This window comes from Chiloscyllium punctatum, chromosome 17 (assembly GCF_047496795.1).
Source record: "Chiloscyllium punctatum isolate Juve2018m chromosome 17, sChiPun1.3, whole genome shotgun sequence".
NCBI classification, from domain to species: domain Eukaryota; kingdom Metazoa; phylum Chordata; class Chondrichthyes; order Orectolobiformes; family Hemiscylliidae; genus Chiloscyllium; species Chiloscyllium punctatum.
Window position 1 is genome coordinate 78265294 of NC_092755.1, and position 25314 is coordinate 78290607.

Genomic DNA, 25314 nt, shown 5'->3' on the forward strand with positions numbered 1-25314 from the left:
TTTATCCCCCAGGTGACATATACCAAGGACAATTAACAGATTGTGTTCCTTCCAGTGTCGAGCAGCTCGATCATATTGAGGTATTTGTGATATTCTATGACACAAAAGGTGTTATACTGCTGTAATATCTGTATTTGGGAGTGGACGCAACACAGATAATAAACATTATCAATGGGAAAAAGAATAATCAACAAGAAAGAACAGAATGGCAATTTAGTTTTATTTCTGTAGAACAAAAATCTTTGCAGCATCAAGTCAACCAAAACAAATCTTATTCTGGTGCTTTGTGAATGTTATATCCCGTTATAGAGATGTTTTGAGAAATGTTAGGTTTCCCCTTCTCCATGCACGGGAACAAAATGTCCAAAAATGGGATATTTTTCTCTCGAGATCTGAATACCAGCCTCAGGACAGAGTAAGCATGGGAAGTAAGAAGCTATTCTCATGCTAATCCAGGGGAATGAATCAGAGAGAATAGTGCAAACACAGGACAGTGTAGCTAAAATAGCTACAGAAGCATCATTGTGTGGAGTGACATATATCCAAGGCACTAAGGACAAGAAAGTCAAAAAAGTTGATTTTTCTTAGAGAACCAAGAAAATGTTATTTTCTCAAATGTAAAACTATAAAATGTTCTTGCATACTGCTGTTGGTTAGCTCAATTGGTTGGTTGGCTGTTTGTGTAGCAAAGTAATATCAACAGCATGGCTTCAATCCCTGTACTGGCTGAGGTTACCATGAGGGATTGTCCCTCTCAATCTCACCCCTCACCTGAGGTGTGGTGACCCTCAGATTAAACCACCACTAGTCATCTCTCTCTTTTGTGAAAGAGCAGAACTATGGTCATGTGTTACTATGGCAACTTTACCTTTGCTTTCACTTATGTGGCTTCAGTGATCTTAACGTCAGACCAACAGACAATTCAGCAAAGTTCAGGATTGAACCTTGCACCCTCAAATATCAAATGATACATTTACACTTGATGGTCATATCTGTTCACTGATTTGCTAACATGAGCTGTGGTGTACAAAGGTAAAGCCCATTACCCCGTTCAACTGGATTGTAATGCAAAATCAGGAAAAATCCAGTATAGTCTTGATCCCAAGTATGCCAGACTTTGGACATCAGTCTAAATAGAAAGCTGTCTGTTTCTGCTATTCTGAAACAAACTCTGGGGAGATGTGTGAAATTGTCCAAGGATTAGACATTACATTTATCATAAAATAGGAAAGTTTCAATAAACTAGAAAGAGTAACTCTTCAGAAAATGAATTGTAGCCCAGGTGCTGAAATTATAACGCATTGTTGGAACAAAATAAGAGTTTCACCCTACCTCTTTCCTGTGGTCTGCCTAATCTGCAAGTTCTTGACCATTAAAGAGTTGCCAAAATTATTGTGTTTCCCAGGAAGGATTGACAGTTCTATTATGGAATTCCCTGTAAAAGAAAACACACTCAAGAAAAGTATCACAGTAACGAGCTCTAAAATGTTTATTAGCTTACAGATGAAAAATGCTCACTGCTGTAAATTATTACATAATACAGAGCAATTACTATTACATATTCAAAGTAATTTGAAATCTAGGAAATAATCTCCATTTCCCAAATCTAAATTAAAGTAGACCTTGTTGAAATTTGAAATCAAGGGCATTTTAAGCAAATTGTGATTGAAGGGATTTAATTTTCAACATACTTGAAACTCACCTGAAAAGAGGCCAGTCATTTCAATATCAACTCCAAACAACCAGCTATTGTTTGAATAGAAAAGGTTCCAAAATTGGAAGATGCAAGTTAACCCACATTAACCTAATTTCATCCCAAATGGCACCATCCCATGATTAAGAACAAATTAATAAATTGTAACTTCTGAGACTTGACAAGACTGTAAGTATGAAACACAGTACATTGGAGATCAACTTCTCTGATACTTGTGGGAGAAATGTACCCAATGCAAAGAAAATTTGATATATTTCTGTTGCCCAGTGCTTAACAATAATGTGGTGAATGTTGAGAATTGCTCCTGTTTCCAGGACACCAGAGTTTTCATTTGTCCTCTACCTAGTAAAGCACAGAGAATTTCTCTTAACCCCCTCCCACCACCACATTATAAATATCTGTGTTGGCGTTGTGTTTTCCATCCCAGACATGAAGACAGAGGCAACCTAAATTTAAACAACACCCTTTCAGCACGTGAGGAACCCTACAGTGTGCTGTTTAGCCAGTGAAGTACTTTACTCTGCTTTTCTCTGAATAGAGCCATGGAATCTTTTATGTTCACCTGAGACAGCAGGTGGGGCCTCAGTTTAAGTGCAACTTCATCAATGCAGCCCTGTCTTAGCACTGTCTATGGGACATGCTGGATTCCCTCAGTCCAAATCCTCTACAGTTGCATATTTTCTGTAGGACTGACTCTCTGACATTGTAGATCTCCTGCAGTTCTGCCCCTCCACAGTGCCGTGTTCCCTCAGTACATGCTCAGTGCTGTTCCTTCATACAGTGTAGCATTCATTCTGGACTGAGTTTGGGTGTGTTGGCTTGCATTATGTTCTCTAGTATCTGGAATGGAACTTGAACCCACAGCTGTCTGAGTCAGTGGACCAAGTGTTATTATTATTATGTCAAAGCTGATTCCTGTGTGAAATACTTCCACAGAGGCCGGTGTCCCATCACCAAGTCTCCCTTTCTTTACACACGTACATAGTCCTTGACACTGAGCTAGCTCCCTCAGAGCCAGCTCTCAGAGTGAATTGAACCTTTGACACTCCTGTTAATTTCTGACAGCCAGGGCTCTCTGACTGGACCAGATTAACAGCCCTAATCATGGAACTCCTATTATCAGGTCCACCTGGCTGGCGTCATGACAGTCACTGCATCCCTCTCCCTTTATGTCCAGTGACATAGACCTGTTCTTTTTCTTGTAGCCTCGTAGGGCATTTTTACGCTAACTCTGGTTCCTCTAAATCAGCCTAGGATACTAGTGGCATGTACTGGACTATAGCCTGTCTCTTGCACCCAGAGCATCTCACAAGATGTCCATCTTCTCCAGGTGGTAAACGGGCCAGTGTCCATCTCAGACTCAGAGGTTTCTTTGACATTCGACGGAAAAGGACAGTACACCAGTTCCAGCTGTTCTCAGAGCCCTCGTGTGTTTTGCTCCTTCCCTGCTTACAGGTTTATAGCTTTCATGTGGTCCACATGTTCAGGACCGCATCACCTACCCGGACTTTGTACATCATAGGATCTGACCTTATGTTGACCGTGGCTTTACCCATGCAGGGCTATTTCCATGGTTTTGGCACCAAACTTCATCCCCTGCAGTAAACTATCTCTCCTGGTTGTGTCCAGCATCAGCATTCCTGATGCCATTTCTTGCTCTTAACCCCCCACCTCTAGGGTCTGGGAAGATCAGATTTAATCTGGTGTGGAAACTTCTCCCCATTGTCGACTCAGCTGGAGCTATTCCTGTAGTTGTATGAGGGGTGGTCCGATAATCAAATAGGAACTGGGATTGAGTGAAGCTGGAGGCCATATCTTTTAGTCTGCCTTCAAAGTTTGGGCTGCTCTTTCCGCTAGACCATTGGATGATGGATGGAGCTATCCTTACATGCTGAATGCCTTTTGATTTTAGAAAGTATTTGAGTTCTCTGCTAATCAATGATGGTCTTTTGTCTATGACCAACACTCTAACAATGTTGAGGTCCATGAAAGGGCTATCATAGTCAATGTGCAACTGAGTCTAGGGTTTACCCAGCCATTCCTATGAATGTGGGGGAGTTGCTGGTGGTAATTTTTGTGCTTTTTGGCACTCTGGGCACTGCCCACCAACATGGGTATGTCTGCATCCAATTCTGGCCACCAGACATAACTTCTCATCGATGTCTTCATTTTGGATACCCGTGGAATGTCCTGGTGGAATTCAGCCAGTATTGGGTGGCAGCTTTTGTTCAGGACAATCATTTCTTGTTTCCCATAGTAAAATATGCTCTGTACAATGATCTGATCTCCCAGAGTCCAGAAAGGTTTTGATAGCACTTTTGTTTCCCCAGTCATCACCACTAGCTGTTTTAGTTTTGCCAGGACCAAAACCTTTTGCGTCCACGATCTGATATTGTCAGCAGTGACCGGAAGGGTGTCCAGAAATTTTAAAACCAGAATGGGCACTTTCATTGCTGGCACGCGTGGCATATCTGCCAGCAGGAGACAGCTCAAGGCATCCACATTTGTCTACTTGGCCTTCCTGACTGTGTTCTAATTTATAATTGTATGCGCTTGGAATGAGAGCCCACTGCTGAATTTGACATGAAGCTATGGGCTGCACTGCCTTGCTCTCGTTAAGTAGCCCAACAGGGTTTTGTGGTCCATTATTATTGGCAGATTTATGTCCATAAAGGTATTGGCGGAATTTCCTCTCACCAAAGATGACCACCAAACCTTCATCCTCTACCTGGGTGTATTTGCCCTCTGCATCAGCCAAACTCCTGGGTGCATTGCTATCGGGGTCCCCTCCATTGGGCCATCTGTGGGCCAATACTACCCCGAAACCCTATTGGGAAGCATCACATGTCAGCACCAAATTTCACTCGGGATGATAGTGTGCCAATACCTTAGATGCTGATAGCTGCATTTAGCCTTTAGGGAGAAGATGCTAAAGTGTGCCAATACCTTAGATGTGTACTGGCACATCTAAGGTATTGGCACACTTTAGCCTCTTCTCTCTAAAGGCTATATCTTGGCTAGGAGACCATTTCCAAGGCTACACCTTTTTTTCGAAAGCCGGGATGGAGGCCAGTTACGTTTGAAATTTCTCTAATAATTCACCAATCCAAGGAAAGATCTAAGTTCTGGTAGAGACATGGGAGCTGGGGCACCTTTGATTACCCACACTTTATCTCCCAGCAGGTGAAATCGTTTTTTGTCGACTTTGTCGCCCAAGTAGGTCAATTGGGGTGCCTGAAACACATTTTTCTTTCCCAGGTGTATGCCCACCTGAGAAAAACATCTAAGCACTATGTTCAAGTTCTCTAAGTGCTCTTTATTTATCTTCCCTGTTATGAACACATCATCACATAAATGGTGACCTGGAATAGACATTGTAAAATGTTCTCCTTTGCTTGATAATGACCCAGGCTGATACCCCAGATGGCAGCCTTGTACTAATTGTAGTGTACTTCTGGCAATCCTAGTTCCAGGTACTCATGACTCATGTCCAGCTGCGAGAAGAGGTTTACTGTTTGTTTAAAATCTGCACAAAGGTGAACTGACCCATCAGGCTTCACATTTGGTATGACAGGCGCTGCCCAGTCAGCACACTGTACTGGTTTGATGATTCTTTCACTTTCCAGCCTCCTTTATTCTGCCTCTACTTTTGCACATAAGTGGCACAGGCTGGGCCTTGCAGAATGGTGGAATTGCTTCCTGGTCAACATGCAAGGTGGCCTTAGCTCTTTTGATTGTTCCTAGGCATATTTGAAAAAAGATCCAGGTATTTAATTAGGACTTCACTCAGGCAGCCATTTTCTAAACAAAAAATATTGAGCCAATCAAGGTGAACTTGTCTCAAAACATTTTGCTCAGTCCACTTGGGCACAAGCCTTTTACTACAATCAATGGTAACTGAACCAACTGTTTCTCATACAAAACTGGAACTGAAGTTGTACTCTTTGTCTGTAAAGGTTCCCCAATATAGGTTCTCAGCCTAGCCGAGGTCTTGTGCAAACTTAAGGGTTGGAGTCTAGCATGAATTTTGTTAAAGACTGGTTCTGCAATCTCTGATACAGCTGCACCAGTATTGACCTCCACTGGATGACCATTTAACGTAAAACATTACAGCGCAGTACAGGCCCTTCGGCCCTCAATGTTGTGCCGCCCTGTCATACTAATCTGAAGCCCATCCCACCTACACTATTCCATGTACGTCCATTTGCCTGTCTAATGATGACTTAAATGCACTTAAACTTGGCGAATCTACTACTGATGCAGGCAAAGCATTCCATACCCTTACTACTCTCTGAGTAAAGAAACTACCTCTGACATCTATCTTATACTTTAAAGTTGTGTCCCCTCGTGTTTGCCGTTAACCAGGCATTTGCTCTGATTTGGATGTTGCTAAGCAATTTAACTGTTCCAAGCCAGAGTGTGCACTTGTCTGGATACCAGCCTAGGAGTTCTCTTACTCAATTTAGCCTAGTGGGACTCATTTGCAGTCTAGAGTCTGCATCCTGGCAGCAACTACACTGGTTTGCCGGCCAGGATCCTGAGGAAAATGTGAACTATTTATCTGAGGCTTGGCTTTGTTTTGGGTTTTGCTGTGGCTGACCGAGAGTCCCTCTGCCCAGGATATGCCCGAGTGAGGCGATGCAATTGCTTTCACTCAAGTGGTGTTCCCCAAGCTCAGTTGGACTGGGAGGGTGTCCACTTCCATCAGCGTACCCTGTAACTCATTTGCTCCAATTGTCACATTTCTAATGACAAAGCCAGTTGTAGTGCCTGTTTGAAATCCAGTTGGGCTTCAACTAGTAGGTACTTTTGCATGGTGACATCATTAATCCCACATACCAAACAGTGTGTCAGCATCTCATTAAGGGTTAAACCAAAGTTACACGTCTCTGCCAGGCGTCTTAACCTTGTCAAAAATCCTGACATGGATTCCCCTGGTTCTCGAACTGCTGTGTAAAACGGATCGCATCTCAGAATTAGAGGAGGCTTGGAGTTATTATAATCCTTAACTAAATCCATCAACACTTGAAATGTTTTAATATTAGGTTCCTAATAAATGAAAAAGGTGCATGTTCACAAGCTGTCAGGAAAATTATTCATTGCTTTTCATCTGCTCCAATGTCATTTGCCAAGGAAAAATAATGCATTCTTTCCACGTACTGAATCTTGTCTTTGATGGCAGGATTGAATGAGCCAAGTTTGCAGGCAAATTTCTTCAGGAGCACATTTTGTGTTCTCATTGCCACTGAAATAACTCCACATAGGCTGGTTTCCTGTCACCAAGTCACCCTTTATTTATGCACGGACAGTCCTTGATGCAGAGCCAGCTCTCAGAGTGAACAGAACACCTGACACTCCTGGTTTTTTTTCCCCCCCACACTACCGCCTAAGTGCTGTAGTGCTTATTTTTTTTCCCAGCACCATGTTGTGTGTGTGCAGGTGTGAGACACAGTGACAGAAACAAGGTGTACGTATCGTTATTCAATTTCCACCAACAGGAAGAAAGAAACACCCGAGTGGCCAGTGACAAGCACTGCCCCTTCACATCAAAGGGCAATGCTGTGTGATCAAACAGTGAAGGGGAGGGCAGGGACTAAATCAAAATAGAGTTGGAGGGGAAAATAATGCACTCCACTCCCTGCAGCGCCCACCTCTCCCTGAACAACTCCAGGGTGTCGGTGGAGACCGCGTACTCCTTCTCCAAGGACACCTGGGCTCTAACGTAACCGCGGAAGAGGGGCAGGCAGTCGGCCCTCATGGCTCGCTGCCTGGGCCTGTTTATGCCCAGTTTGGTCAGGCCCAGGAGCAGACCCATGAGGAGGTCTTCAGACCTGCCCTCCCTCCTCCGTACCGGGTGCCCGAAGATCAGGAGCATGGGACTGAAGTGCAACCAAAAGCAGAGGAGGAGGTTTTAAGAAAATCAAAAAGGGGGTGCAAACGCCCACACCCAATATACACGTGGTCCATGGACTCCACAGCGCGCCACAGAACAAGCAGTTGGGCTGGGAGTCCGTGAACAACCGCAATCTGCGGTTGCAGGGGACTGCTGCGTGCAGCACCCTCCACCCCAGATCCCCGAGAGAAAGGGGGAGGACTCCCACATAGAGAGACCTTCACTGGGGATCCCCACCGCCCGGTGGCAAATGGGCACGCCAAGGCATGTCCGGATGGTGGATGAGGGAGAAGGAGGTGGATGGCGTGCAGCAGTAGTCGATACAGGCCTTTTTACGTCCTTAAAAGGGACAAAATTAAAATTCCAGAGGCGGCTCAGGTTGTGGGGCACAGGCTCCCGCGGGAAGTACGGGACCTTGGGGCCAATGTGAAATTCTGTCCGGGCTGGGGTGAGCGCGGGTGGGATCCCACCACACACCTGATCGTCCTCCAACTGATGCACTACGTCGGGTCCGAGCACCACCGTTTTAAGGCATCGGATGGCGGTGGCAACGTACCGGACGTCTACCGCTGTCTCTCCTGTTAATTTTATTTATTTATTTAATTTTATTAAACAAATTACAAAACAGTTTACAAAAATACATTTACAGCTGTACACAAGAGACAGCAATTTTACAAGGGCGAGGAGCAGCAAAGGTCGGCCCCAAACCCTACCGTTCAACCATTTTACAGGAAGATGAGGACAAACCTCAAATCCCAGTTTGCCACTCCTGTTTATTTTTTATTTTATTAAACAAATTACAAAACAGTTTACAACAAACAGTTACATTTACAGCTGCATCGAAGAGACAGCAATTTTACAAGGGAGAGGAGCAGCAAAGCCAGGACCCAAACCCTACCGTTCAAACAGTTTACAGGGACATGAGGACAAACCTCAAATCCCAGTTTCACATATAAAATATAAAGAGACATCAACAATGACATTTGTACAATAGACAATACTGTTACATACAAAAGTGCAGACAATACAGACCCAGCAAGCCCCCGCCCCTCCCACCTTCCAACCACTCTAAGGCAGCCCGCCCCTATCCATCTTCCAGCTCTCGGTCCACCCTATGCCCCTTCCAGTTCTCGGTCCGCCCTGACACACCTTTTGACCACCTCTAGGACAGCCCACCCCGGTACCCGCCCAGCCACTCCTGTTTATATCTGTCAGCCAGGGCTTCCTGACTGGACCAGGTTAACAGCCTCAATAGGGGAACTCATATTCTATAAGGTCCATTTGGCTCACTTCATTGCATTCACTACACTGTGGTTTTATGTTCACTGTCCCTTTCAATACTGTTGTTTGATCAGTTAGCAACAGCCCTCTTTTGGCTAGTCCTTGAGCTATGAATTGACATGTTTCACTAACTTATTCTGTGTCTCATTCTGTATATGCGCAGGATCATGAAATTCTTATTATATGCCTGGAAACATTCGATGTAACTTTCAATGTGCTTTGTACTCTTTCGGTCTTTCAGAAGCCGAGCAGTGATACTGAAAAGTACCTACATTTGCACAATATTTTAATCTAAAATATAATGTAAAAGCAAATGTTCTGCTCCTAAAGAAAGAAAAGTTGTGGTTATTAACTTAAGATTATTTTATTGATAAAGGTTGACTTATCCACCTAATTACATTAATATGTTTACTACGACTCTATAATGTTGAAATTAGGCACAGGAATCGGTCATTCAATTCCTCATGTCTGATCTACCATGCAATAAGATTTTGTCTGATCTAATTTTGGCCCAATTCCACATTCCCACCAATAATCCTGATATTCATTGTGTATCTGTTAGTCAAAAATCTATCTATCTATCTTTACCTTAAAGGTTTGCAGTTCACAGTGCAAAATGTTGGTAGCCCCTGTTCTGTGTTGCAAAGGTTTTGCTCAGTTGTAGATGCATCTTCTGGAGAACGTTCTTGGGTCTATTGAAGCTGTTATGGACCAGACCAGACATTTCAAAACATTTCAAGAAAGTGGCCCAGACCCCATCTTTGCTAGTTATTTTCAGCAGATATTTGAGGAGTGATGCAAGTGGTCAACCCACTTAGTTTTAAACAAAACAGAATTTATTTATAAGATTATTGAATGAAATACAGGAAATAGAACAGAATACTGAATAACTTAACCTATCCAAAAACCCAACAGATTATCCCAATTTAATGATGCTGTTCCCAATACTTGCAACAATCCCCATAAACACCCCTTGGCACATAAGATAAAATCAAACTCAGGTTCTTACAGGAGAGAAGCCAGAGAGGGAGGAGGATCAGCCTGGACCTCCTTAGTTGGGTCCAGCAGTTTCACAACTGCCTGACTGCCTTCAGTTAATAGCCAGATCAAACCAGAGTAAAGATGATTCTATATTAGTGGTGCTGGAAGAGCACAGCAGTTCAGGTAGCATCCAAGGAGCAGCAAAATCAACGTTTTGGGCAAAAGCCCTAGATGAGCTGAGAGAACCAGCCACTCCCATTTCATTGTACAAGTGTTTTTTTAAACTTGAAAGCCTTTTGCCTGAGGCAGTCTCTATTGGCTATAATCAAATTTGCCCTAAAACCCTTCAACTTAGACTTTTGGAGTCTGGTCTTTTACGACCTATCTAAAAAAAACCAAGGACAGCGTAACCTTATTAAAGGAGAAGCTTCATCACAAAGCAAGGTCAGAAATACACTGGATATTCTAGCTACAGCTGCTAGCCAGCATCAGTCATGCCATTGACTCCGAGAAGTTAAAAACTGGCAATAGTTCAACTAACCTCCATCTTTTTCAATCTGCCACTTGGAAAGGTTGCTGTTACTTATTCACTATGTTTTCCACTTAATTGAATGTTTGGATTCCACAAAATAAATTTAAGAAATAGAAGTAGGAATTGCTTGCAAGCTTACTTTACTATTCATGAGATTGGTTGATCTGCCTTAGTTCTATTTGTCCACTTATTCCCTTATCCATTGATTTCTTTAGGAACTGGAACTTCTACTGCATCTTTTGTTAGAGCCCATATTATCGAAGCTTAAATGCTAAATTTCCCATCGTATCCAGTGATGGCTTGGTTCGGTGGGATAGGGACTGGGTCTGAGTCTAGGCGGGATAGCCTTTGGACGGTCCGTATGGACTTGATGAGCTGAATGGCCTTCCTCCATGCTGGAGAGATTCTATGAGAGGCTGAATAGACTGGGTTTTTTTTCCCTTGAACATTGGGGACTGAGAGGTGACCTTACAGAGGTCTATAAAATCACGAGGGACATAGTTATGGTGAATAGCGAAGGTTTTGATTTTCTTAGGGTGGGGGAGTCCAAAACGAGAGGGCATATGTTTAAGGTGAGAGATTAAAAATTTTAAAAGCATCTGAAGAATAACCTTTACATACAGAGGGTGGTGCATTTGTGGAATGAACTGCCAGAGAAAGTGACGGAGGCTGGTACTGTTACAACATTTAGTACATTTGGATGGGTCCATGAATAGGAAGGTTTTAGAGGGTATGGGCCAAATGCTGGCAAATGGGACTAAATCAGATTGGGATGTCTGGTTGTTTCAGACAAGTTAGACCGAAGGGTTTGTTTTCGTTCTATATGACTCTATACCACTAATAAGATTAAATTTTGTTAGCAGTTTAATTTACTGTGGAGGATTCAAGATTCCAGTTTGGAAAGCACAATTGCTGAGAGTAATGGGTGAAGATTTAATGCAGATGTTAAATATTTTTTTCTTTTCCAAACAGATTAGAGACTATTGTAAGTTTAATGTTTCACAATTTCAACGTAAATCCCAATATTAATTTGTTCATTTGAGATTTTAATTGCTAAGGCAACAAGAGCCCCCCAACTGTTGGGGGGACCGCCGAGCAGGGGTAAGCTGCAGTGACCGGGTTCTTGCACGAGGTCCGGCTCTGAGGCCCAGAAGGGAAAGGGGGAGAGGAGGAGATCGCAAGTTACAGGAGACTCTGTAGTTAGAGGGACAGACAGGCGGTTATGTCGACATGGGCGAGACTCTCAGATGGTTCGTTGCCTCCCGGGTGCCAGGGTCCAAGGCGTCTCAGACCGTGTCTTCAGAATCCTTAAGGGGGAGGGTGTGCAGCCAGAAGTCGTGGTGCACATTGGCACCAACGACGTAGGTAGGAAGAGGGGTGGGGAAGTCATTCAGGAGCTCAGGGAGTTAGGCTGAAAGCTAAAAGCTAGGACGGACAGAGTCGTCATCTCTGGGTTGTTGCCGAAGCCACGTGACAGTGAGGCAAGGAATAGGGAGAGAGTGCAGTTGAACACGTGGCTGCAAGGATTGTGTAGGAGGGAGAGCTTCAGGTATTTGGACAATTGGACTGCATTCTGGGGAAGGTGGGACCTGTACAAGCAGGACGGGTTGCACCTGAACCAGAAGGGCACCAATATCCTGGGAGGTAGGTTTGCTAGCACTCTTCGGGGGGTGGGGGGGGGTTAAACTAATTTGGCAGGGGGATGGGATCCAGACTTGTAGTCCAGCAAGTAGGTTAGCTGTTTTTCAGGATGTCCAAGAATGTAGGGAGGCTGTGGAGAAGGTAGCACTGACAGGGAATACTTGCGGACTCAGAGATGGGTTCAAGTGTGTATACTTCAACGAAAGGAGTATCAGAAATAAGGTGGTTGAACTTAAGGCGTGGATCGGTACTTGGGACTACGATGTTGTGGCTATCACAGAAATGTGGATAGAAGAGGGACAGGAATGGTTGTTGGAGGTTCCTGGTTACAGATGTTTCAGTAAGATTAGGGAGGGTGGTAAAAAGGGAGGGGGGGTGGCGTTGCTAATTAGAAATGGTATAACGGTTGCAGAAAAGCAGTTCGAGGGGGATCTGCCTTTGGAGGTAGTATGGGCTGAAGTCAGAAATAGGAAAGGAGCAGTCACCTTGTTGGGTGTTTACTATAGGCCCCCCAATAGCAGCAGAGATGTGGAGAAACAGATTGGGAAACAGATTTTGGAAAGGTGCAAAAGTCACAGGGTAGTAGTCAACTTCCCAAATATTGATTGGAAGCTCTTTAGATCAAATAGATTGGACGGGGCGGTGTTTGTACAGTGTGTCCAGGAAGGTTTTCTAACTCAGTATGTAGATTGTCCGACCAGAGGGGAGGCCATATTGGATTTGGTACTTCGTAACGAACCGGGACAAGTGATGGGCTTGTTAGTGGGTGAGCATTTTGGTGATGGTGACCACAATTCTGTGACTTTCACCTTGGTTATGGAGAGAGATAGGTGCGTGCAACAGGGTAGGTTTTACAATTGGGGGAAGGGTAAATACGATGCTGCATGACAGGATCTGAGGAGCATAAATTAGGAGCACAGGCTGTCAGGGAAGGATGTCATTGAAATGTGGAACTTTTTCAAGGAACAGTTACGACGTGTCTTTGATATGTATGTACCTGTCAGGCAGGAAAGAGATGGCCGTGTGAGGGAACCTTGGTTGACGAGGGAGGTTGAATGCCTTGTAAGGAGGAAGAAGGAGGCTTACATAAGGTTGAGGAAACAAGGTTCAGACAGAGCGTTGGAGGGATACAAGATAGCCAGAAGGGAGCTGAAGAAAGGGATTAGGAGAGCTAAGAGAGGGCATGTAAAATCTTTGGCAGGTAGGATCAAGGATAACCCCAAGGCCTTTTATGCGTATGTGAGAAACATGAGAATGACGAGAACGAGGGTAGGTCCGACCAAGGACAGTAGTGGGAGACTGTGTATTGAGTCAGAAGAGATAGGAGAGGTCTTGAATGAGTTCTTTTCAGTATTTACAAACGAGAGGGACCGTATTGTTGAAGAGGAGAGTATGAAATGGACTGGTAAGCTAGAGGAGATACTTGTTAGGAAGGAAGATGTGTTGGGCATTTTGAAAAACTTGAGGATAGACAAGTCCCCCAGGCCTGATGGGATATATCCTAGGATTATGTGGGAAGCAAGAGAGGAAGTTGCAGAACCGTTGGCAATGATCTTTTCGTCTTCACTGTCAATGGGGGTGGTACCAGGGGACTGGAGAGTGGGGAATGTTGTGCCCCTATTCAAAAAAGGGAATAGGGATAACCCCGGGAATTCCAGGCCAGTTAGTCTTACTTCGGTGGTAGGCAAAGTAATGGAAAGGGTACTGAGGGATGGGATTTATGAGTATCTGGAAAGACACTGCTTGATTAGGGACAGCCAGCACGGATTTATGAAGGATAGGTCTTGCCTTACAAGTCTTATTGAATTCTTTGAGGTGACCAAGCATGTGGATGAGGGTAGAGCAGTGGATGTAGTGTACACGGATTTTAGTAAGGCATTTGATAAGGTTTCCCATGGTAGGCTGATGCGGAAAGTCAGGAGGCATGGGATAGTGGGAAGTTTGGTAAAAACAATGACTGCAGATGCTGGAAACCAGATTCTGGATTAGTGGTGCTGGAAGAGTACAGCAGTTCAGGCAGCATCCAAGGATCTTCGAAATCGACGTTTCGGGCAAAAGCCCTTCATCAGGAATAAAGGTAGTGAGCCTGAAGCATGGAGAGATAAGCGAGAGGAGGGTGGGGGTGGGATAAAGTAGCATAGAGTGAAGTTTGGCCAGTTGGATAGAGAACTGGCTATCCAGTCGAAGTCAGAGAGTGGTGGTAGATGGTAAATATTCAGCCTGGAGCCCAGTTACGAGTGCAGTTCCACAGGGATCAGTTCTGGGTCCTCTGCTGTTTGTAATTTTTATTAATGACTTGGAAGAGGGAGTCGAAGGGTGGGTCAGTAAATTTGCAGACGATATGAAGATTGATGGAGTTGTGGATAGTGAGGAGGGCTGTTGTCGGCTGCAAAGGGACTTAGATATGATGCAGAGCTGGGCTGAGGAGTGGCAGATGGAGTTCAACCCTGTTAAGTCTGAGTTTGTCCATTTTGGAAGGACAAATAAAAATGCGGAATACAGGGTTAACGGTAGGGTTCTTAGTAAGGTGGAGGAGCAGAGGGATCTTGGGGTCTATGTTCATAGATCTTTGAAAGTTGCCGCTCAGGTGGATAGAGCTTGTAAGAAGACCTATGGTGTATTAGCATTCATTAGCAGAGGGATTGAATTCAAGAGTCGTGAGGTGATGTTGCAGCTGTATAGGACCTTGGTAAGGCCACATTTGGAGTACTGTGTGCAGTTCTGGTCACCTCACTTTAGGAAAGATGTGGAAGCTTTGGAGAGGGTGCAGAGGAGATTTACCAGGATATTGCCTGGAATGGAGAATTGGTCATACGAGGACAGGTTGAGAGTGCTAGACCTTTTCTCATTGGAACGGCGAAGGATGAGGGGTGACTTGATAGAGGTTTATAAGATGATGAGGGGAATAGATAGAGTAGACAGTCAGAGACTTTTTCCCCAGGTACAACAGAGTGTTACAAGGGGACATAAATTTAAGGTGAAGGGTGGAAGGTATAGGGGGGATGTCAGGGGTAGGTTCTTTACCCAGAGAGTGGTGGGGGCATGGAATGCGCTGCCTGTGGGAGTGGCAGAGTCAGAATCATTGGTGACCTTTAAGCGGCAATTGGATAGGTACATGGATGGGTGCTTAAGCTAAAACAAATGTTCAGCACAACATCGTGGGCCGAAGGGCCTGTTCTGTGCTGTATTGTTCTATGTTCAGTGTGGTGCATTAACTCAGGAAACGTTTCTTAAATTAGAAATGATATGTATCAAAACAGGCTGGTGACTTTATGGGTGTACTACAGCTTTTGCTTTCTGGTTTAGATTAGGTCAGGAGTCAACAATCAGTCTCTGACCTTTCTTCAACACTTGGAAAGCTTTCTGATTCCAGTTTGGATTGCAGAGTAACTTCACTTTTGAACTGCATGTGTTCCCTAATCACTGAAAGCACTTGCTATTTCCAATCGACAACAGCATAATCAATGATATCAGTTTGACTAGATTAAGTGAGGCTCTTGCTATTTGACTTAAGTGGTTGCATGATCAATCTCTGATTGGTTCTTAAGAGTGTGGACCTTGACTGATGTCACTTCCCACAATTTCCTGACCAGTTCCTTAAGTTATCAGGAGAACCGTCCCTTTCATTTGGTTTTGTTATTGTCACTTCATGACTGACCATTTGCTTTTCTTAGAATCCTTTTTCATTCTCACTGTGGAGTTTGAATGGCTTGAAAAAGTTATTTATTTTCTTTTTCGAAAACCAAAAGATATAGTGGAAAATGTTGCTTGTAACTTCAAATTGATATAAACTAATACAGATGATTGCAAGTACAAATCTCAACAAATCATTCGAGAGGGAATGTTAAAGTGGAAAGGATTATCCAATTACAAACGTAAACACATTGTATTAAAATTAACTTTATAATAATGTCATATTTTGTAACTTGCTTCACTTCGAAACAAATTTCAAAATTCCAGTATAGCTGTGGTTACGATTTCTTGATAAAGCAAACAAGCCAGGAATATACCACCTTCTCCAACTTTGGATGTCTAGTTATAAGCTAAACAGGGGCCCTTTGGCCTTGCAGGTGGAACACTAAGACATTAGAGTATTGTCTTCATGCTGTTCGCAATTCCATGATGCATTTCTTTGTAAAATGAAGCTAAGCAGAGTCAGATGATGTTGAAGTACCACGATCTGCATTGCTACAGTTTAGCCGAATAATATAATATTAATCAATGAATATATTTTGATTGTGTGATTATAACTAAACTAACTCAATCATAAAATATTAGTTTCCCTACTAATCCGACACTGTACAAACCAAGGTATTTCACTCGATCATGCGAATATATGCACTATTTTGAAATGATATTGCTATTTCATTCCTTGTATGCTGCGAAGGGTGTTAAATCCACTATCCACATGGCTGTCAGTTTACGTGTGAAGATTTAAATTATGAAAAATAGCACATTGTTTTAGAGTCATAGAGATGTACAGCACAGAAACAGACTCTTTGGTCTAACTTGTCCATGCTGATTGGATATCCCAACCCAATTTAGTCTCACCTGCCAGCATCCCGGCCTATATCTCTCCAAACCCTTCCTACTCATTACCCGTCCAGATGCATTTTAAATGTTGCAATTGTACCAGCCTCCACCACTTCCTCTGGCAGCCCATTCCATACACGTATTACCCTCTGCATGAAAAAGTTACCCCTTTGGTCTCCTTTTTATCTTTCCCCTCTCACCCTAAACCTATGCCCTTTAGTTCTGGACTCCCCACCCCAGGGAAACAACCTTGTCTATTTACCCTATCCATGCCCCTCATGTTTTTAAAAAACTCTATAAGGTCACCCCTCAGCTTCCGACACTCCAGGGAAAACAGCCCTAGCGTATTCAACCTCTCCCTATAGCTCAAATCCTACAAGCCTGGCAGCATCCTTGTAAATTTTTTCTGAACTCTTTCAAGTTTCACAACATCTTTCCGATAGGAAGGAGACCAGAATTGCACGCAATATTCTAATAGTGGCCTAACCAATGTACTGTACAGCCGCAACATGACCTCCCAACTCCTGTACTCAATACTCTGACCAAAAAAACAAAGCATACCAAACACTTTCTTCACTATCCTATCTACCTGAGACTCCACTTTCAAGAAGTTATGAACCTGCACTCCAAGGTGTCTTTGTTCAGCAATACTCCCTTGGACCTTACCATTAACTGTATAAGTCCTGCTAAGATTTGCTTTCCTAAAATGCAGCACCTCGCATTTATCTAAATTAAACTCCATCTGTCACTCCTCAAAGCTATCTCATGTCCCCGTCTTAAGTATACTCCTACTGCCTTTATATTCTTCTGAGGATTCACTCGATCTATCCTGTCTATACCTTTCATATGCTTACTTCTTTTTCTTAACCAAACCCTCAATTTCTTTAGTCATCCAGCATTCCCTATACCTACCAGCCTTCCCTTTCACCCTAACAGGAATATACTTTCTCTGGATTCTCATTATCTCATTTCTGAAGGTTTCCCATTTTCTAGCCGTCCCTTTACCTGCCTCCAGTCAGTTTTTGAAAGTTCTTGCCTAATACTGTCACAATTGGTCTTTCTCCAATTTAGAACTTCAACTTTTTCATCATTATTTTAGAACTAATAGAATTATGGTTGCTGGCCCTAAAGTGCCCCCCCACTGACACCTCAGTCACCTGCCCTGCCTTATTTCCCAAGAGTAGGTCAAGTTTTGCACCTTCTCTCGTAGGTACATCCACATACTGAATCAGAAAATTGTCTTGTACACGTTTGAACAAGTTCCTCTCCATCTAAACCCTTAACACCATGGCAGTCCCAGTCTATGTTTGGAAAATTAAAATCCCCTACCATAACCACCCTATTATTCTTACAGATAACTGAGATCTCCTTACAAATCTGTTTCTCAATTTCCCGCTGGCTATTAGGGGGTCTATAATACGATCCCAATAAAGTGATCATCCCTTTCGTATTTCTCAGTTCCACCAAATAACGTCCCTGAATGTATTTCTGGGAATATCCTCCCTCAGTACAGCTGTAATGCCATCCCTTATCAAAAACGCTACCTCCCACTCCCTGTCTCCCTTTCTGTCCTTCCTGTAGCATTTATGTTCTGGAACATTAAGCTGCCATCCCTGAGCCACGTTTCTGTAATTGCTATAATATCCCAGTCCCATGTTCCTATCCATGCCCTGAGTTCATCTGCCTTCCCTGTTAGGCCTCTTGCATTGAAATAAATGCAGTTTAATTTATCAGTCCGACCTTGTTCTCTGCTTTGTCCCTGACTGCCCTGATTGTTTGACTCGCTTGTTTTCTCAATTGTACCAGTCTCAGATCGATCTCTTTCCTCACTATCCCCCTGGGTCCCACCCCCCCACCTTACGAGTTTAAATCCTCCTGAGCAGCTCTAACAAATCTCCCTGCCAGTCCACCAATTCAGGTGCAATCCATCGTTCTTGTGCAGGTCACTTCTACCCCAGAAGAGATTCCAATGATCCAAAAATGTGAATCCTTCTCCCATTCACCTGCTCCTCAGCCATACATTCATCTGCTCTATCCTCCTATTCCTGCCCTCACTAGCTCGTAGCACCAGGAGTAATCCAGATATTACTACTCTCAAGGACTTCCTTTTTAAATTCCTGCCTAACTCTCTACATTCTCCCTTCAGAATACCTGATTCCCTACATGTTACCAGAAACAGAACCATGGCTTGTTCAGGACACAGTAACTTCATTCATCTACATTATTGTAAAGGAGACCTTTCAAATCTGCCATTTAATCAGCTGTATTAATGGTAATGATTTTATCTGATGTAGAACAATTCAGAATGCTGCCACAGCATGTGTCATGCAAGTTTCTATCAATTTCATGGCCTATTATGTTACAGCTTGACAAATGGTCAGATATCGTTTTTTGGCAACCTTTGTTGATATGATGTATTTTCTGCAAGAATACGAATCCTGTGGTTTTTTGTGGTCTCCTGACTGGCCTGTATTCTCATGCAGATACACAGTCCTGTTAAAAATAAGAGTATCAGTACCTGTATTCCACAGATTACAGTTACAAGTGTTCCAACAGTAAGTAACATTAAAACTGTAGTTTTAGTGTCCTTACTACTTCCTAAGTGTATTGACTTGAGCAATATACTAACTAAGTAGCCATAACTTTCTGCTGTATGCAAGAAATAAACTTGTACTGTGGCATGTTTGCTTGCCAACAGAACTTAAACTGTTGGTTAATATTTGTGACTGGCTTAATCAACATTTATTTTTCATCCCTTCCTCTCCTGTCCTCAATACTATAATCCTTTCCCTAAAATACAATACCAGAGGCCATTGTCATCTTCTAATTTTGCCCAGATTTGAGCTGGTAAGTATTGGCTAGCTGTATATCTGGAGCAGCACCAGGGTGAGCTCAGCCTCGCACCATTCATTCAGGGATTATTGGATAGGAGCAGGAATCCTGATCTCCTTTTTTTCCATAACCTGTATGTGGCAACCATTTATCACCCTCCTCTGTTGCCTTTACTGACACCAACTCACTTTACAGATTAACCAGGACTTTCCTGATGTGTTTGGCTCCAAGAAGTTTATATTTCCTGAATTACTTCAAGTTGCTGTTATTTGGCTTAATGGGTGCTTGGAAGAAATAATAGAGAAAGTTCAGTCTGTTTTGAGTAGATGCTGTAAAAAAAAAGCTGGTGAAAGTGGTCTAAACTATACAGAGGTAGGAGGGTTACATATGTGCTGAAATCTTAATTTGTTTCTTCACCATCCTATCACTGTTGTCATCTGTGCATTTGGCCTTAAAAAGCTAGCAAGTATGGTGTTGCTGTAACATAAGAAAGTCATTAAAAATGCATTCTCTGCTTTTGTATGCATTAAATATACCCTCTAATGTTGCAATTAATTTTATTAGTAAGAGTGAAAGTATAATAATATTCCAATATTGGTGACGTGATTTAGTGAAAACAATCTACATCTGCAAATAATTTAGGTTACTTTCATAGCATCTCAATAAACCTAATTCATTTGACTTTGCTTATAAACTTTTCATATTGTCAATATGATACTTTAGGATAAAGGTTTTATTTTGTTTCTATGTGGTTTGTAAGGTTTCGATCTACAGTTTGTAATTTGGCATTGGAAGGGAATGATAGGCTAAATGATAGCATTGTGCTTGGATTTTGTATTTATCTGGTGTGGTGCACAATATCCTATTAAATTATTTCCTTTAAGATGTGGCACAGAATTTTGCAAGGCAGTGAACAACTTCACACTGTGCACTTCTGCTCCACCATCAATAGTCAGGGAAATAATTCTCCCTCCTCCAGATTATTTTGATTTCTCTCTCCTCACAACCCATCAATAACTGACTAATTTTTTTTAAGCTGGTGATTGCTTGTGTGTGTGGAGCAACCTGCTTACGATTATTTAACCTTTTGCCTCTCCTACTTTAATAGTTCATTAAAAAGACCTTATTTATCATAAGTTTTATCTTATTGTTTTATCTTATTTAACAATTTTAACAGCAGTTGAGTTTTATTTACAATTCAAAGTAATAATGTGCTATGCTGACAGAGAATTCTTGTCCTTAGTAAATGTATCTGCTTAATCTGTTTAAGATCGTTTGATTTAATAACTTGCAGAATTCTTCTGCATAAGTATCCTTTAGTATTTAAGAAAAAAATTACATGTAGCAATTTTACTTACGGCTAGACTTCAAAATATGGCAGAATCCAATCAAAAATCGTTAGAATGCAATGTCTCTGATGATGTTAAGTTGGAACTCGCAGCCTGAAAGACATGTTTATTCAGTGTGGAGTATATAACTGTGTTGGCTTTAGTTGATGTGTTTAGCTTGGTTTCTTGCGCAACCTTATTTATGATGTATTTCTGAAGAGAGGTTGTGAAGTTGTATGCCTAAATACATCAATTATGTAAACTACATTGTAGCATTCAAAAGGACATTTGTTCTTGGTCTTCATGTATGAGTCATTACATGTGATATTAAACCCGAGTTTAAATTTGGAAATGGCAGTTTTAAACTGTTTTGGAATTATATGGTGTAGCCTGAAGTTTTGGCAAGTCTGGGTTTGTTTGACAATTGTCAGAAAATCATGTTATCGTTCCAACATAATGCATGACTTAGAAAGGGTGGACTGGGAATTTGTTTCCATTAGTTGGGGAGCCTAAGCACAAGCTTAGAATTAGAGGGGGTCAGTTTAGAATGGAAATGAGGATGCATTTCTTCAGCCAGAGTGGTGGCCCTGTGGAATTTATTGCCATGGAGTGCAGTGGAGGCCAGGATGTTAAATGTCCTCAAGGCAGAGATTGATAGTTCCTTGCGAGATCAAGAATTTAAGGGTTACGGGGAGAGAGCGGGTAAATGGAGTTGAAATGCCCATCAACCATGATTGAATGGCAGACTGGACTCAATGGGCCGAATGGCCTTACTTCCACTCCTATGTCTTATAGTCTTATTTATTCAGGTTTGTTTCAACACAGTCCTTGTTAGCTCACCTAAAAGGTAATAAACAATTTAAATTTACAGACACCAGATGAGTTGTTGATATGTGTCAGACTGCAGTCCCTTTCAACTAATTTATGTCATTCATTATCTTGATCATAATTTTTCAGTGTTGTTTAAACAGATTTAAATCGTTGTTATAAGCACATTAATTCTATTAAGACTGCAGATTAAAATAATCTTTTTGAGGCTTATCAGATTTTCCTGGTGTGATAAAAATCAATCAAAATAATATTGCCCCTCTCACACTGTTAATCACTCGATCACATTATGTTAGTGGTGAGTTTCTGAACCAAAGTGTTTTTTTAAATCCATAATAGCAATTTAGAATGGACGTCAGCAAAACAACTTCTATTATGTCTTGTATTTTTTTTCTCAGGAGGGAGCATCACAGCAGTCTTTGCAGTCCTGCAAGATTCATGTCCTAGTCCTCATTCTGCATGGTGGCAATATTCTGGACTCTGGCAGTGGAGACCAAACCTCCAAACAGGCTGATGTCAACACCATCACTTCTGTCTTTGACACGGTGATGAGAGTGCACTTCCCTGCAGGCCTAGGCCACATTGCAGTCAAGCTGGTTCCATGCCCAGCCATCTGCTCAGAAGTCTTTTCACTCGTATCAAAGTGAGTTCCCAACTCATGTGGTGCAAAGGATATCATTAGTGGCTGGGAGAAGTACAAAGTTTACATCATTCTCTGGCAGCTGTCAAATATTTGCTCATACTGTGTGCATAATCTACTTCCTAAGTGCTATAAAATATTATGTATGTATTTATATTGAAAAGATGGGGCTATTCAAATCTCTTGCTTCATGTTAAGTCTGTCATTGTGCCAGACACCTTTCTGCTGTTTCATTCATATTGCTGACAAAATTATTGATAGTGTTAAATTATGCAAAACAGAACAAAACACCTTCCAGACATTGTGAAATAGCATTTACTGTTGATCAAGACATCAACATGACATGTCATTTGTCATAGGGAAAACATTAGAATTGATTGTTAAAGACATTATGATAGGGCACTTGGATGGGTTAAAGATAATCAGATAGAGCTAACATGCTTTTGTAAAGGAAAGTCATAGAGTCATAGAGATGTACAGCATGGAAACATCCATGCTGACTAGATATTCCAACCCAGTCTAGTCCCACCTGCCAGCACCTGGCCCATATCCCTCCAAACCCTTCCTATTCATATACCCATCCAAATGCCTCTTAAATGTTGCAATTGAACCAGCCTCCACCACTTCCTCTGGCAGCTCATTCCATACATGCACCACCCTCTGCATGAAAAAGTTGCCCCTTAGGTCTCTTTTACATCTTTCCCCTCTCACCCTAAACCTATGCCCTCTAGTTCTGGACTCCCCGATCCCAGGGAAAAGACTTTGTCTATTTATCCTATCCATGCCCCTCATAATTTTGTAAACCTCTATAAGGTCACCCCTCAGCCTCCGACGCTCTAGGGAAAACAGCACCAGCCTGTTCAGCCTCTCCTCATAGCTCAAATCCTCCAACCCTGGCAACATCCCTGTAAATCTTTTCTGAACCCTTTCAAGTTTCACAACATCTTTCCGATTGGAAGGAGACCAGAACTGCACGCAGTATTCCAACAGTGGCCTAACCAATGTCCTGTACAACCGCAACATGACCTCCCAACTCCTGTACTCAATACTCTGACCAGTAAAGGAAAGCGTACAAAACGCCATTGGAATCCTTTGAAGAAGTAACTTGGGCTGCAAATAAAGGGGAACCAGTACATGTAATGTACTTACATTTCCAGAAAACATTTGATAAGCTGCCACATCAAACCTTAATGAGGAAAACAAAAGCTCATGATGTAGAGTGTAACGTATTGACATGGAAAGAAGATTGGTTGGCTAACAGGAAACAGAGATTAGGAATAAGTGGGTCTTTTTTTGGTTGGCAGGATATCACAAGTCATGTGCCAGAGGGGCCGGTGCTGGAGCTTCAACTGTTTACAATTTATACAAATGATTTGGATGCAGGGAACGAAGGTTTAGGAGTTTAATCTGCTGATGACACAAAGATAGGCAGGAAAGTGAACTGTGAAGAGGACATAAGGAACTTACAAAGGGATATGTGTAGGTGAAGGGAGTGGGAAATGCAGAAAAGTATGCAATTGTCCATTCTGGAAGAAATAATGAAAAAGAAGCACATTGTCTAAGTGGTGAGAGACTGCAGAGCTCTGAGATGCAGAGGGTTCTGGCTATCCTCATGCATGAATCACAGAAGGTTAGTAAGAAAGTACAGATAATCAGGAAAGCTGTTAGAATGTAATATTTTATTCTTAGGGGAATTGAATGCAAGAGTAGGGAGGTTATTCTTCAGTTATACAGGGCATTGATCAGAACGCATCTGGAGTATTGTGTAAACTGGTACTGGTCACTGTGGAACATAGAATCCCTACAGTGTGGAATCAGGCCATTTGGCCCAACAAGTCCACATTGACCCTCCAAAGGGTAATCCACCCCTACCCTATTTACTGTACGTTTACCCCTGACCTACACATCCCTGAACACTGTGGGCAATTTAGCCTTGCCAATTCACCTGACCTGCACATCTTTGGATTGTGGGAGGAAACTGGAGCACCTGGAGGAAACTCTCATACACTCAGGGAGAATGTGCAAACTCCACACAGACGGTTGACTGAGGCAGGAATCGAACCCGGGTCCCTGGTGCTGTGAGACAGTAGTGCTAACAACTGAGCCACCATGCCGCCCTTAGGGCACGTACTTAAGGAAGGATGTTAGTGCACTGGAAGCAGTTCAGAGAAAGTTTTCTAGATTAATACCTGGATGAACAAATTGTCTATGTCCTCTGGAGTTTAGAAGAGTCAGAGGTGATTTAATTGAAACATTTAAGGTCCTACGGGGACTTGACCAGGTGGATGTAGAAAGGATGTTTCCTCTGGTGGAAGAATCTAGAACGAGCAGTCTGAGTTTAAAAATAAGGGGTCACCTGTTTATAACAGAGATGAGGAAACTTTTTTTTCCCCTCAGAAGATTGAGAATCTTTGGAATTACTTTCTTAAACAGGAGTGGATGCACGATTTTAAAATATTTTTAAGGCAGATAGGTAAATTCTAGATTAAAAGATAGTGAAAGATTATCAGTGATATGCAGGAATGTAAAGTTGAGATTAAAATCAGATCAGCTACGATCTTATCGAATGGCAGAGCAAGGTCAAAGGACTGAGTTGCTTACTCCTATTCCTATATTCATAAATATTCATGTTTTTAAATGTTAGAATTAGGAAATTATCATCTCTATTTTATTCATTGATATTACACAGGTTTTGTATTATTACAATATACACATATACCCCAGTGTTGTACAATGTGTAAACCACAGACATCCACTTGTTGGTACACTGTTCTAGCTAAGAACATAAGAAATAAGAGCAGGAGCAAGCCATGCAGTCTCTCAAGTTGTCCACCATTTAGTAAGTCTGTTGCTGATCTCAATTTTACTCTCATGTATTATCCCAATATTCTTCAGTTTCCAAAAATCTAACAATTTCTGCTTTGAGTATTTTAAATGGCTAAGAATCCACAGTTCTCTGGGATAGAGAACGCCAGAGGTTCAAAACATCTAATTGTCGAAATTATTCACAACTAATTCCAAAATGATTGATCCCTTCTTCTGAGACTCTGATCCCTATTCCCCCAGAATCCCCAAAGAATACATCCTCACAGTTAGCCATCTCAGAATTCA

At 42.3% G+C, this 25314-nt stretch overlaps 1 protein-coding gene across 8 annotated transcripts in view; it reads left to right on the forward strand.

Moving 5' to 3' along the window:
• pitpnm2 (phosphatidylinositol transfer protein, membrane-associated 2) overlaps positions 1 to 25314 on the forward strand; it is a 474817-nt gene that overhangs the window by 381688 nt on the left and 67815 nt on the right. For all 8 annotated transcript variants that reach the window (XM_072587642.1, XM_072587647.1, XM_072587648.1 and 5 more), the window contains 2 exons: positions 13 to 80; positions 21962 to 22206. In XM_072587642.1, the coding sequence (XP_072443743.1) occupies positions 13 to 80; positions 21962 to 22206 (313 nt within the window). The remainder of the gene's footprint in view (positions 1 to 12; positions 81 to 21961; positions 22207 to 25314) is intronic.